The 15904-nt window shown below is 36.8% G+C and overlaps 1 protein-coding gene across 16 annotated transcripts in view; it reads left to right on the top strand.

Annotated features, from left to right (window-relative positions):
- The window catches only part of LOC122156641, a 59401-nt gene extending 51202 nt beyond the window's left edge, over window positions 1-8199 (top strand). For 14 of the 16 annotated variants that reach the window (XR_006167578.1, XR_006167582.1, XR_006167579.1 and 11 more), the window contains one exon: window positions 1485-1689. Coding sequence is in view for 2 of the 16 variants with exons in the window: in XM_042811552.1 (XP_042667486.1) it covers window positions 1485-1689; window positions 3831-3975 (350 nt within the window). In the remaining 14 variants the exon portion in view is untranslated. Of the gene's footprint in view, window positions 1-1484; window positions 1690-3830; window positions 4845-7519 lie in introns of those variants that run through there. The other 2 variants (XM_042811553.1, XM_042811552.1) reach the window with 2 other exon arrangements.
- The last annotated feature ends 7705 nt before the right edge of the window (window positions 8200-15904 follow it).

Below are 15904 nucleotides of genomic sequence, written 5' to 3'. Positions count from 1 at the left end.
AAATGTAGACAGGCTGTAGTCAAAGAATAAAAGGGAAAGACAGAAACTGCAAACAAGAAAACAAGGACAGAAACTGTACAATACAACCTAATAATTTATTAATGTTCATCTTCTTGTTTTAGTGAGAAACACTGCCAGAATCACATATTCTCCAAATTACTACCAGTAGAATAATATCTCCTGCATGTTGAACATATCTCTATCTTGGTGTAGGTTTCTTGAGGCTGATCAGAGGTATCCCAAGCAGTTGTTTGAGCTTGTGTTATAGCTATGCCACACTCCATCTATGGGGCAGGAAAAAAGCCTTTCCTAGTGACTGGTTGTTTTCTGGTACATTCTTTTCTGGTACATCTCTTAAACACTGTTTAAAGATAAGGAAGTTCTGGATATTAATGGAGAAGTCTTAAGGAGAGGTAAAATATGGGGGCTGGACAAGGGAAAGCCGCACACAGATTTTCTAGCTAAAATTGTTAAAGATGTCCATTAGTTCAAACTCTGGTAAGACATCAAGACAAAACTGCACTTCTTTTTCCTTTTTCCAACTTCAGTTTCAATTCTATCTAGACTGTATTTTTAGAACTTTCAATTACTTTGCTGGCTGAAATCAAACATACTTCTCACTTTATCCTTAGCTTTACAAGTGACTTCCTTTTCTTGTACAGTTTGTAACTGTATTGTATTTTCTATAGATGTTAGTATTTCTGTATACCTCTTTTTTCTGTCAGAGTAGAAAAAAAGAGCCAGTACAAGGAAGTTTACAGGAGCAGTTTAATCTGTGTGCTCATACAGAGCTGACTGTCATTAACACAGGAAGAAGTCAAAGTACTGAAAACATTTTGGGTGAAGAATTGAGAGTGTTTTTGTTTTGCAAAACTTCAAGAAAATCTGGTTTGTGTGTTGTTGTTTTTTTCATCATCTAGCTACAATTTTTATTCAAAATTTTCATCCAGAGAGCTTCTGGGATTCTTTCAGTCATCACTAAAAAACACTCATGTGTGAAACAATAGTAGAAATAGAAAGTAATTTTGATGACATGGAAAAAAATCAGGGGGAAAAAAAAGGAAGTCTTGATATTGTCAATCTTTAAATAATAAAACTCTCTTTCAAATAAAAAATAGAAATCAAAAATTTCCCTCACAAGTTTAGTCTGTGTTTGTGAACACTTTTCAGTGTTTCATTTTTTTCCCTCCGTGCTAATGGTATAAGGTGATCTCCTGTCCTTTAACAGTAATATCTCTAGGTTTAGAACACAAGTTTATGCCACTAAAGCACATTCTCTATGACATCTGCTTTGTACATTGCCTGTTTTGTTTTTGTAGAGGTTTTACGTTTGCATATATTCAAAAGTGTTAAGAAGTGAGAACATTCTTTCTGTTTTGGAAGATACTTTTATTAAAAATTAGTATTAAAAAAAAATACATCAAAAAGTTAATCCTCACAAATATTTAATTATTAAACTAAAAATCATTCTCCACATTTCTTAGGACACCAAGAATGCCTTCAGGAGTGCAAGAGCTACATGGGACCAATTCCAGTTTCTTTTTCCAAGGAATATAAGATGTACTTACTGATTCTCCTGGTTGCCAGACTTGGGAAATTTGTTGAATGTGACACATCTAGCTCCACAGCCAGCATGACAGGAAAAGCAAAGGACAGCTGGCATGAGGAAGGCAGCAGAGAGGAATCAAGGCAAGTTTGTTGGTGTTACAACATATATTTGGATAAACTGGAGAAACATTTCAATGGACTGTTTACATCTGTTTCCGAGGGTGGATAGTGATAGGACAAGGGGGAATGGTTTTAAACTGAGACAGAGGAGGTTTAGGTAGACATTAGGAGGAAGTTCTTCACACAGAGGGTGGTGAAGCACTGGAACAGGTTGCCCAAGGAGGTTATGGAAGCCCCATCCTTGGAGGCATTCAAGGCCAGGCTGGATGTGGCTCTGGGCAGCCTGGTCTGGTGGTTGGCAACCCTGCACATAACAAGGGGGTTGAAACTCAATAATCATTATGGTCCTTTTTAACCCAGGCCATTCTACGTTTCTATGATTCTATGAAAAGCATCCCTGGTACCCCAGGTGGCTCAGAGGAGATTAGTGTGGACCTAGCCTCAGTGGCTCCCTTCAGCCCCATGCTGCATCATGGCTCAATGACTTTGGTGTCTGAGTTGCAGCTGTATGGCATCCTGCTTGTTCTCATCACAGGCTGAACAAGTCTCATCTCAATGGAGACATGCCCTTAAGAGCCATTTTTCAGAGGGTGTTACTGAGTACTGGCATTTTCCCCTCCCAGCTGTTAGTAGTTTTTCCAATCTACATGGAGAAGTCCTTTAGGGAAAGGTATTTATTAGGCTAATGTGGAGATCATCTCTACATAAAGATTACACTTCTTTCTTCTGAGCAGGAGGAGACTGATTCATCCTCTCTGTGGTATTGTTCCATAACCCTTTTTTCACTTATCTTATTGGTGTTACTTGCATATGTCCTGTGCTATGCTCAGTGTCACAGGTGCTACACCTCCAGCACAAGGGCAAAAATAGAGAGCACTGTAACATAGAAACACTATGATGAGTCTGATCCTGCCAAATTATCCTATGATGAAGCTTTAGATGCACTAAATTGAATTCTGAAGTACCTGTCCTGAGAGGTACCATCAGTACATTAGGCTGTATTACTGAATTCAACTGGAGTCTTAAATGCAGGGAAAGTAAAACCAGGAAATTACAAATGAACCTTTACCTTGAGACATGAGCAGAGAAATTAGAAATGACAAAAGAAAAGCGTGAGTATTCTGGAGCATGCCAGATGAAAAAAGTAAGGTCATGTAGGATACTACATTATCTGCCTCTGTCACTCACATTGTAGTAGCGTTACCCACGGGGAGACTGTGTTTAATCTGAAAATAACCTTCAGTTTAGTGAACTGAATCCATATAGAATATGTCACAAGGTAAATTGAACAGCTAGATTAATCAAACAGAATAGCACACTAAAATAATTAAATACAGGCAGCCCCAGGATGCTCCCTGCTTAATGTAGAATGCTAATTGGTATTTGAATACCACACAGTGTGTGTTGAAGAAAGACAGTGTGACTAATGTACCTGTATGTTGTATGTAATAATACAGAACAGGACCTTGAGGGTACATCATCCCATGAGAATTTCACACTGCCAACAGCTGATACCAAAAACAACCGAGAAATATATTTCCCCTGATGTTTTCCTGACATATTCTATCCCAGCTCCTTCTTCACTGCAATCTGTGAGAAGCTTAAAGAGCAATATTGTACTCTGAAATTAAATTGAACCTGCCATTTTTTTTCTGCATGTAGAATTCTGATACTACCAACATTATAAATCCAAGTTCAGATGCTTTGACTGGTTGATTTAAAAATTTTAAGCAATCTTTTCTGCATGTATATCAAAGTATATGTGCTGAAGTAAAGACAATGTTAAAGTCTTCTTTTAAAACAAATTAATAACTACGTTCATTTTCAGAACAGTTTTATCTCAATGTAGTTTAATGACAAGCTCTGCATTATTTTTCTCTCTGTCAGTATGCTTAACCGGTAATGAATAACATCTTTTGAGGTAAAAATAATTAATATATAAATAGTATTAACTATTTTTACCTCAAAATATTTTACAAGACAAAACATTTATACTAGATGGTGAAAAATGCTTCCATCAAAAATGTGGCACATGAAAAGCATTCCCAAAACAAACAACCTTCCATCCTAATCCACAAACAGGAAAAAAAATTATATATGTGAAGAAATTACGTGTTCTGAGCATTGTTTAGACATACGTATGTCTATCTCTCTTGTCCCAGGAAGCCCAGAACTAGACACAGTGCTCCAGATGTGTCTCACCATGCTGAGCAGAGGGGTACTTTGTCTTCCCTTGACCTGCTGCCAACGTTCCATCTAATGCAGAACATGCTCTTGTCCTTCTTCGATTCAAGGACAGGTTACTAGCTCATGTTCAACTTGATATCCATCAGGATAGATAGGACCTTTTCTAATTTTGCAGTTGGCCCCAAATTTTGAAGGTGCATTGTGTAATAAATTGAATCTTTCCTTTGGAAGAGTGAGTCGTTTTCCTTTAACTACTAAGTGCAGTCATATCTCCTTTTGCATGTTTCTATGACCGTAACCTTGAAACTGAGCGTAGACATTCTGTGCTTTTTGTTTGCATTTACGTCTGTGCTGAACCAAGACAGATGTCTCAGAGAAGCAGAGCTGATACATGTCAGGACATGTACATTGTATGGGAACATCTAAAGTTCTGTGGAGCCCTGTTCATCCACAAACACTGTGGAAGTGATGGAGTCTCCCCGCTACCATAAGGAATCTCCAAACTTCATTATAATGAGATATAGTTGGCTGTTTCACACTCAATGGCATCATAATTAGCAACTTAATTGTAAAGCTGCAACTGTTTACTGTAGTACAATTACACAGTTATGTAACTATTTACAATAGTACAGTTAAGGACAGCCATGCTCTGCAGGCTAATCCGGTGTTTTGAAAGACCTGCACAGATTAATTCCATATCACAATAAGCATGCCAGCAATTTTTCAGACTCAATATTATCAAATAGTTAAAAAATTGGACTTCAAGTGCAGTGCACTGCAGCTACAGTTATAGCTACAGATTGGAGGGCCTGTTTTTTTAAAACTAAAAATAGAAATGCTGTGACCTCTCCTCCTGCAGTTTAACACCACGTGCTTTTTCTCTAATTCTGTTTGAATGACTCGCTCACTTATTCATGAAAGAGGAAAAGAGAAGGTAAAAGAGAAGGAAAAGGAGGGGAGAGGAAAAGAAAAAGAAAAGGAAAAAGGAAAGGAGAAAAGAGGTCATCCTTTTAATGATGCCAAAGTAAAAAAATATTCATTGTCTTTAAAAACAGAAACTGTTTAAAGATTCGTATTTCCTATATTAGGAACTTCCTCAATTCATGAGGAAAGCTCCGCCCAGATTGCACGCAAGCTTGAGTAGAAACCTCTAAGTAACGAAATCTTCATCTTAAGATACTTATTTCCCACAAATATAAAAAGAAGTGAATACAGACATAACTGGAAATCTCAGTGAAGCTGGGTGATACTGCTACCAATTAACAGTACTGTCTCAGCAGTCCAGTATGATTATTCTGCAGGGGAGATGACTGCTTTCGCTCTTATTTTTAAAGAGGTTGGCTTCTAATTTCAGTACTTGGTGATTTTGGCTCTTTTAAATCCCACATTTTTCCCTTGCAGATGATGAAATTAGTAGTTCAAAATGAACTGTTCCTTCATCACTAACTTATGGCATCTCTCATCTTCATATCTCAGTTGCTAAAGCATTTTCAGCTTTCTGGTAGTACTTCCAGCAAAAACATAGAAATAGAAAATGCCTGATAGACTCTGCACTGAAGGAACAAGAAGAAGGGATTAAAATATGTTCATTCTAACAAATAACAATTATTGTTTTAAGCTCTTTATTTACTGAATAAAATAGTAATGCCCAACAGGCATTTTAGGAACTGGCAACAATAGCTATAATCTACTTCACAAAACTCAGAACAACTTGTATTCTCATTGAAACAATAACAATTTTCATAATGGATAGGCCTGTCGAGTAGAAAGAAAAGAATAATTCAAATAATGATGATTACAATATGCCCCAGATACAAGCAGACAATGTGACACACATAAATTCTCTTCCAGTCTGTTCACAGCTATTCCCTTTGGTGTTATTATCTGATGATAAATTCTGTTTACATTTTCTTGCTTGAAATCTCTTTACTGAGAAGTCCCAGAATACCATAAAATAAATTTTGGAGATCCTTAATAGGGAATGGTGTGGATTTCTGTACTAGTGTGTTTCAATAGAAGACGTACCAGGAAGTGTCTCTTGAATGCCTTATACAACAGGACTTACATCATGGTCTCTTTCCAAAGTTGATGGAAAAGAAGGGCATTTTGCATAGGCATCTGGTGGCCTGTCTAAATCGCTGCATCAACAGATGATTAACAATTTTCAAATCACTATCTGTCTTCGCTTTCCATGGGGGTGACTTAATTCAAATCAGAGCTGATTTAGAGATGCTTAGGTATTGGTACAATTCACCAACTTGTATATAAGCACTTTCCAAGTTGTTAGATGTTTTGTGTTATCTAGGACATATGTTTGAGGTTGACAGATACATTATGATGCTATAGAGAATACGTGTACCCCTATGGTGGGCAGCCAGCATACTCTACCCTGCCTGAAACTGAAGTAATGCCAGTCTTTGAATATCTGAGATCCATTCCAACAGACCAACCACAGAAAAGTTCTCAGTTCATCCTGAAAAGTTTATTAATCTTGCCCAGGATATATCCTGTGTATTACTGAGTACTTAATCAGCTAATTTATTAGCAATTCAAACGTACTCTGAGAAAAAGTGAGAGTACAAACACTCCTAGGCAAAGAGGCAGGATAGTCTTCATGGAGATTTAGAATAGAAAGCACATAAGATGGATGCACATAGCACTGTACATCAGTTATACTCCTCATCAATGAGACTCAAAGCTAGTATTATCATTCAGATGTCTTCATCTACACAAATTTCCTTCAGGATAAAAAGATGGTTCTGTGATCTCTAAAGAAGACATTGAGTGTGTTTGTCTTTAAAAGCAATGTAACATAAACATCCCAGTCATCTTCCTGTAATGGGAGTTAAAAATAAAGAAATAAAAATGGTCAAAGATCAGATAAAGATCTTAATTCTCCATCAAATACTTCACTGTACTGTGTTCACATTAGTTGGGAAAACAAACTGTTAAAATTGTTAAATTTAAGCCAATAAAGATTTAATTGAAAGTTTGCTTATAAGTGGTGTTCTGCACAGAATTCTGAAAACAAACAGAACAGTTTTTGCTCTAAAATGTGAATTAAATTTCTTAAATTGTATGTATGTGTATGACCTCTGTGTGCTTCATAAAAATATTTTTAATCTGCATCACCCTTGCCTCCAGCAACAAGGTCAATGATTGTTTTTTCATCAGACAGGTAATGCATAGGGAAAGATAACTGTGAGCTATTTGTGCAACGAAATATTTAGCCAAACACTATGCTGGATTACTTATGGATACAAAATATTATTTAAAGGGAAGATAAAAATGTCCCCTAAAATGAAAAGAATTTTTAATGTGCTGCAAAATTAATAATAATAATAATAATAATAATAATAATAATAATAATAATATATTCTTTCCTCTGCTTTCCTGATTTCTTATATAGTCTTAAAATATTTAGAAGATCTCCTCTATAGGATTCTGGCTTGTCTAACTTTTATAAACTTAAAAACTTGGACTTTTTTCGTGCTGTTTAATAGAGCTGTATAATAGAGCATATATATTTCAGCTGCCACTGGTAATTACATCAGGCTTTGCATGATTCATTATGCTCATTACTTGTATTTATTCTCAAAATACATTTACAGAGTTTCAGGATGGTAAAGGCACTTACCTTATTTTTCCTCCTTCTTGTTACCAGCCCAGTAGGGAAAAAAAAGACCAGTATTGTGCCAGGAATCTATTTGAAGTTGAATTATGCAGCATGTAAAACTGATGGAAATTAAAACACAGAAGTGTCGCTGTGTGGTGATGTCCCTGCAGAATTCCAGCCAGAGTCAAGACTGTGAGTAGATTCAGTTTCAAGAGGAGCATTCAAGAATATTTTCTACCACTGTAAGTTGTTGTTGCCACATGTTGCCAAAAAGATGACGTTCAGCACCACAACTTTGCAGAACAAAACTGACAACTGCATTAGCTGTGTTTTCTGTTAGTTTTTAACAGTTCTATAATTTTCAGTCTAATAATAGAACCACAAGATCACAGTGACATTTCCTTTGTTCAGTGAAAAACCGAAATTTAGAAACTTATTTTTCAATGTAAAACTGAAAAGCTTTGTTCAGTTTATTTTTTTTTTTTTTTTTAAAGGAGATGTACAGTTCTTATACTTCTGTATGTGTTTTGTGTAATTCTGTTCAAATCAAAGGGAATTATCTGTGCTGTGCGGGGAGATAAACTGGCTGTGAACCTTGCAGGCTGCAAAACAGTGGAAAGGAAAAGTAATGGCCCAATCTTAAGATAATGTCTGTGGTTGTGCACAATGCTGTATGAATTCAGTCTTGTATTATAGAGTTATAATAAAGATGGATCTTTCATAAACCATTCAACTCAGACTCTTAGAATTCAGAAATTCGAGGAATAGCCTCTACTTAACTCCTTTAACTCCTATTTAAATGCTCTTTAACTCCTACTCAAATACTCAGAAGGAAGCTGAAATAGAAATCTCACTTCTCTGACACTGAAATGTCAAATTCACTATAGCTCCTACCTGAGCCATAGTTTTCAGTATTCTCCCCATGGAAACCAAGAAGGAAAAGGTGGGTACCACACTGATATGTCCAATAAAAGCACCTGGAGTCTGAATCCTGCAAATCAGGATTGCACCTGAATGTGCAGCCCGGCAATCAACAGGGGTTCAAGTCCTCAGAGAGCAACTTAACTCATAGCCTTCAGCAATCTTTAACACCAAAAATGCATACCTTCGCTTAGCACTTGCATTTTAGGTTGGAGACTATCTCAGCTGCTCAATCCTCCAAGTTCTCATGAAGAAATGTGTTTCAGTCGCTCAATCCTCCAAGTTCTCATGAAGAAATGTGTTTCAGTCTGTGCAGGTAGGTGCCTAGCACCCTTGAGACAGGGAAGTTCTTAAGATCTTGTGGTATAGAACATAAGATAGGGTCTTTGATATAAAAATTTATGTCCTGAAATCGATCTAAGGCTTGGTATGTCCTAAGAGAATTCAGACAGACAACATAGGTCAGTACCAACAGTGGCAAGTATGGACAAAGAAATTGGCTATGGACATATTAGAAACTCAAATATAAAAGCTCATCATTGTCAAACATCTCTAATCCACGGAGCGACAAATTAAGGATCAAGAATCTTCTTCAAGAATCTCTGAAGAAATGCAAAACTTTTTCACAGAAAGAGATCTACTCCCAGTCTATCAGCTGGGCATAGGACAGGGACTAGATTTTAGCCTTCTTGCTGAAGCCAAACCATTGTTTTCTCCAGCATTTAAAGTCAAAGCATCAGCAGGAGACCAAACCAAAGGAGATGGGACTGTACAGTCTCATGGTTTCAGGACTCAGCTGGAAAGATGGAACTGGGATCTGGCCCCAGGACTAATCCTGTTTGTCTTCTTATAGGACTCTTAAATGTAGCCAGCATCACAGAACAGCTGGAAAATCATCCTACAACCAAAGATCAAGGACAAGCAGGACAAAAAACTGGATGCTCCTCTTACACTGCTACTGGGCTGTAGAAACAGACTCCTTCCTACTCAGTCCTCATCATCTAATGGGAGCTACCCTTTGGCTACAGAGGCTACCTTTGAGACCAGGACAGAAAAAACTATTCAAGGCAGAGAACTTCAAATGTTAAAAAATCATAGGAGGTTGAACAGGGACTCATGTGGCCAATTGTTCTTCTGCCTGCAACAGGTAGTCATGAATTTGAGTTACCTCTGGAAAAGTAAAGAATTTTATGAATGTTTGTCATTTCTTGGGCAACTATTCAACCACCTACATTCTGTAGTATAAAGCAGTTTTTTATTAACCTGGCTTGGTATTAGAAATGATCATCCTTGCTCAGTTAGAGATCTATATCCATTAGATGAGTAGTATTTTGAAGTCTCTGTGGAAAAAAAGATACATATCTGCTATGTTGAATCAGGGAAACAAAGATTGTGGAAGTCTAGAGGGCAAGATATACAAGCTGCTGTAGTTCTTCAATTTCTTCAGGGGAGGCTGAGGGGAGGCCTGATGGTGGCTGCAGCCCTTCACAGGGAGTGGAGGGGCAGCAACAGAGCCTGAGGAAACGGCATGGAGCTGTGTCAGGGGAGAGGCAGCTGGGGGTTAGGAAAAGGGTCTGCACCAGAGGGCAGTGGGCATGGAATGGGCTGCCCAGGGCAGTGGGAACAGCTCTGAGCTGCTGGACTTAAAGGAGTTTTGGGACAGGGTTTGAGTGATGATGTGTGGATCCATAATTTGGACTTGATGATCCTTGTGGGTCCCTTCCAATTCAGGATATTCTGTGAAAAGTCTGAACTACCTGGAGAGTGAAAAGAAACACCCCTGCAGTTTTTGCTTTCTATTGAAAATCCCTTGGCCCTTCATAGACATTTGATTATTATTAACCAGTCATGCAGGAAAGAAAGATGCTTAATTTAAGCTCTCTAAATCCCCCTACTAACTCTCTGTTCCTAATAAAATGTCTCATCTGCTGGGTTAGTGCAAAGTAAATTACCTTATGCAATGTAATATCTAGGAGTACAATCCTTTGCACAAATCATTTTAGGAACATACATGGAACATGCCATCCTTTACCATCAGGTACCCTGAACAGGTATTCAAAATAGTTTAGTTTCTGTAATCTGCACCCTATTTCTTGCCATTTTCTCCACAGGAAATAGCCTGTAGTCTTCTGTGATTGTGAATTTCTGCTGCACCACAAAAGCAATGTGGAAGGGAGTCCTGCCATCTATGTAAATGCACTCATAGAGCAGAAGATCTTCTGCACTCTCTTCATAGATGTGAATGTGTGTGCTAGGCAGAAGGCTGTGACATGTCATGAACTTCTCTATTTCTGCAGTCTTTTTACAATCATAAATAGCAGTCAATCTCTCTAAGCAACCCATTCTGGATTCTGATTTCAAACCACTATGTATATGAGGTTAGAAACGAGACATTTTAGTATTCTATTTCTTTCAGCAGGTACTTTCTCTCTTGATTTAAGTCCAAGAACTTAATGATGTGGTAGGCAGAAACTCACCTGTCAGAGTTTACTTTTTGGACAAATGTTATGCTAGATATCATGGGATGATTTCAGATATTTTCATCATTAAAAGAAATGTTGGAATAAACTATGGACATATGGACATGAACTGATGTGAAGTGAATAGATTGCAGACAAAATTCTTCTCTCATCTGGAGTAGATTCATTTGCTTCAGTGGAACAATTCTGGATTTCCAGTGATGTAATTTGGAACAGCATCTGGCTTCAGATATATAAGATCTCCTTGTAATGGTTTATATCACTGACTACTTACTGCATGATTTTGCTATGTGTTTCTTAGCTCTTATTAGCTACACATAATTGTTAGTTTGAAATCTTTCTCTTGCATTTCATACAAGGCCAATAAAAGCCTTGCAGAACAAGGAAAATATACATTTCCCTCAGATCACCACTGTGTGGCATCTCTCAAAACTTAGTTAAAATCACAGTCTACAATTATCTTCTCCTTTTAGTTTGGAATACAAGTGAAGGAAAAGCCTCTTAGTTATGTCTGTTCTTCACATAAAGCAAGTTGGTGCAACAACTCAAAGACATTTACTTGGCAAACAGCCTTTAATTAGTGCAATTTTCCCATAAGGACTCTTTCTCTATTTGAGCAAACGTATGTTGTGTTGACAGATGTTCATTCTAGTCACCTTCACACAGTTTCATAATTATTTTCTTTTAAACAAATGAATACAGTGCAGGATCTGCCTTCTCTCAAACGTGTGGTCAAATTCAGCTTCCAAACATGACACCCATTCATCATTATACAGAATGCAAAGGAGAGGTGGACTGAAAGTTACTTTCTCTTCCCCTCTCACTGTGTGGATGTTTTAGGACATCATCCATTTCACTACAAGGTTTTCAAAGTCATATTTTGTACACTCTAGCTTTACAGGCAATCTTCCCTGCCTTCATAATCTGTTTTAAATGTTTTAAATTTTAATGCGAGAAGGCTTAATGAAACTAAAACAGTAGTGAATACATATGTAAATACACTAAATATCATGAAGAAATCAGCATTTCCTATTATCCCACACATGCAACAGTTGCTTTCTGTTACATACTACAAAGCTGTAGCACCTGATTTTTTAATGGCTAATGCTGTACTTTGCAAATATGTTCAGAAATATCCATGCAGATGTTTCTGTTTAATCTTATGACACTTGCTTTTCCAGCTTGGAAATTTAATTCCAGAATCATAATTAATAATATGTAATTAATAATTTGGTTTAGTCCGAGTGATTACAAGGACTGTTGTGGTAGCCAAAAGCAATATTTGTGTCATTTGCCTTTCATTGAACTTCTAAGAAAGTGACACTCACTTTAATAAAAGATATATATTACAGTTGAGTCTGTTTATTTTTTCCATTACATCTGGATTCTCTTTCTGGCTTTTCTTTAGGTAAACTTTTTACAAATCTTTTCTCAAAGAAAATATAAATGATATACCATTATCTTTTTTTAAAAGGCAGCTCCATCCATCATAATAGATTACAAATTTGTCACCTTGAATCAATTTTTGTTCACAAGTTCAAAAGGAAATATAAGTGCTTGAGGGCCCAGAAATATTTATTGTACATGTGGATATTATTAAAGTTTATTGAAATCCTTCACCAATGAGAATTGTTTCTGTTTTGTTTTGCAACACGTACAGCACTAATGTTAAAAATCCAGTGCCTTTATTGTTTAGAAATTAAATTGGCAACAATTGGTTGACTTTGAGAACTACTGATTCTGACTGGAGATACTAACATATTTATGCAAGCATTCATTTAATTAAGCCATGACAACTTCAGCTTGCCTAATTTAGTAAAAATATGTTTCGACATAGTTTCTTGTATAACATTTTCCCATGATGATGTCTGTTTTCAAATAAAAAAGCTTTTGCTAGTGATATCGAGAGTAATTCATTTAGACTCTTTTCCATGTAACAGTAGAAAGAGAAAATGGAAGCTTAAGATTCATCAGAGTTTTGGTTTAAGACTTAGTGACAAGACTACATCTGGTATCAATACAGTTCCTCAGGATCTTGACCACATCTTTCACAAAGTGGTGAGTTCCGCCAAAAGGACACATCTTGTTGGCTGCTAACTACAACCTCCAAAATGCTGAGCTTGTGCAGGGCAAGAATGCAATAATGCTCTGCTGGAGGGAGAAAATGTAACTACATTTCTAATTACATCTTTATTAGTGGTGTTAATGGGAAATTGAACTCTTAAAACCCCTGGTAAAACATAGTTTTTTTGAAATTGTATAGCTCAGTGTCAGGAGTTAACACGAGAGGGCTTTTTGTTGTTTTCTTTTTTTTCTTTGTTTTGGGTTAATTTCTTGTTGCACTAAATTAATGGAACCCTTGGAAACATTTCCACTTTTAAAGAAGAAGTGCAATGACAGAAGTGTAAACACAAACAAAAAAAAACCAGTTATTTCAAGAAGAAAGATAGATACTACATTGCCAATAAGAGGTGATTTTTTGATCAGCAAGGAAGCTGACCTTCAGCACTAAAGGTATGGGAACTGGCACAAAGTGTAAATATCACTGTTGCCCGTGTAACACTTTTTGTTAATGACCAGGACACATTGGCACCTAATGGGCTTTCACTGAGACTTCAGGTGATAAGTTTGTGTTTTTCTTTCTAATTTAGAGAAACTTAGGAAGTGCCTTCCACCAGAAATCAAATATTCAAGGAGGAGAAACTGGGGATTTCACATGTTAGGAAGTGAAGCTCTACCAGGGCAACCTATGAATATATCTTACTAAAAAGTAAAAAGCGCTAGAAATCAGAAACAGATTTGTATGACTAATTAAGACTATGCTGATTTTTCCCACTCTTACAAGCAACTTTTGCTTTTTCCACATTAAAGAGGTAATATTTTGCCAGCTTTGTCAAAAATCTTTCTTCGCAAATATATATATATTTCTACTGTATATAAATAAATGTTTTTGGTTTATTCTAAGAACTTTAGACAGAAGAATCCAAAGTATGTACTGTATAATGTCATTAATTTGAGGCTTTTAAGTTCCAGTGAAGACGTTTCATGTGGCTTTCAGAGCAATAGCAGCTTTAAATTTGCTTTAAGTGGCCACAATATATTTCTTTCACTCAAAAGTATCTTCTATTTTCATAATGCTGCAATCATAACTTCCGCTCCATCTGTTAAGGGATATTAGGATTTGACTATAAGGACACTTAAATACATGGATTGTCAGCTGCCAAAATGTCCCCATATATTTAACACTTCAATTTAGTCTGTGATGGTGGGGGCAGATTATCTCCTTGTACTGCTAGAACTGGAGAAATGTACTAGTTACACAAAGATTTCTTTCCTGTCTTCTTAAGACTGCAGCCCACATTATTTTACAGCATATATGTAGTGTGAAATCTGTCTGAAGTAGATGTGCCTGAGCATGGAAAATACCCTATCTATTCAGTCTGGTGTCTGAATTGAGGTGAGGTCATTCCACCAGCACAAAACTGCTCCTGTCAGATCAGTGGGTCACCATGAGGGGTTTCTGATTCAGCATCAATCAGCTGCACTGAGCATGGGGGGCTTAGTGGTACAGTCAAGATTTTGAGTCTACTGGATAATGTAAGAGTCTAGTTTGTGACTAGAAGCAGAGGTGACCTCATTGCTTTCTGCAGCTTCCTGAGGTGGGGAAGTGAAGAGGGAGCTGCTGGTTTTTTCGCCTTGGTAACCACCTATAGAACATGAAGTTACAGCATAAAGCATTGTTGGGGAGATTCAGACTGGATATAAGAAACTAGTTCCTTGCTGTGAGTGTTGTCAAAGCCTAAAGTGGTGGTTGGTGTCTCATGCCTGCCAGAACTCAAGGGTTATTTGGATAATGCCCTTAATAATATGCATTAACTTTTGGTTAGCCCTTTCAGGGTCAGACAGATGAACTAAATGATCTTCGTAGGCCTCTTCCAACTGAACTATTCTATTTTAAATTTGTCAGCTTTTAATTTGTGTAGTTAGAATTTCCTAATGTTGATCCGAAAACGGATTTGTATTAGACATGGTGTTCAATATTCCACTACATTTTGTTGCCCAGAAAAATATGGTAAATGGAACCCAGACAAACCATCAGCTCTCACCATGATGCTGACCAAGCTGAAGGCTCAAATTTCCAGTCAAGCCAGAGAAGATGACCTTTCACTTGCAACACAATAACAACAGGTCACATAACATTTTGAAGAGTGTGGAGCACATTGCCAGTCTTGGCTGGACTATCCTACCAGGTTCACTATGTAGTCCAGACTTGGTGCCTTCTGACTTCCATCTGTTTAGGCCAGTTAAAAATTAAACTGCATGGGTAACATTTTCCCAGCAAAAGCACCCTCACAGCAGCTGTGAAGCAGTGGGTCACCTTCACTGGTGTAGGTTGTTACAAGTAAGGCATTAAGGCTCTTGCTCTTTGCTGGTAAAGATGCACATAATGGTGGTGACTGCATTAAAAAGAAGTGTACGGTAGCTGAGAATTTGCTCTAATAGTGTTAATGTTATCTTCCTATCTGTTGTAGTTTCCATGGAAATAAATAGCAGGCATTAGTTTCAGAGCAATCTATGTATATATGAGGAAATGCATACAATAGTTGTACTCAAAATAAATTTTCTTTGTGCATCAGTCACGAACATGACTACAAAATGATTCAAACAATGTATAAGGGTTCACATAAGGTAAAATTTTCAATAAATCTTTACATTTGTTTCTGCGTAAAATTATTGAAAATTACGAAGATTTTCATCTCTAAGACATTGTTGTTTATGTTATGTTATGTATGTATGTGTAGATAATATATACATATATAAAAATCTGCATATTCAAATAATCATATAAATATATTCAAATTTGAGGTAAATATAGTATACTACTATAAAGCAGATACATGCTTATTTTTTCTTCTTTACCAGATTAGATAATTATACTTCCTATTCATGTACTATTTATGAAAGTATCTGAACAGGGAGGAGAAAAATAAGAAAATACATGAATTGTTGATCTGGGATGTATGTATTTCTC

Source organism: Centrocercus urophasianus, unplaced genomic scaffold, assembly GCF_019232065.1.
Source record: "Centrocercus urophasianus isolate 14NV4802_14NV808 unplaced genomic scaffold, USGS_Curo_1.0 seq_13, whole genome shotgun sequence".
NCBI classification, from domain to species: domain Eukaryota; kingdom Metazoa; phylum Chordata; class Aves; order Galliformes; family Phasianidae; genus Centrocercus; species Centrocercus urophasianus.
The sequence above is the reverse complement of the archived record's forward strand: the minus strand, read 5'-3'. Positions and strand labels throughout refer to the sequence as shown.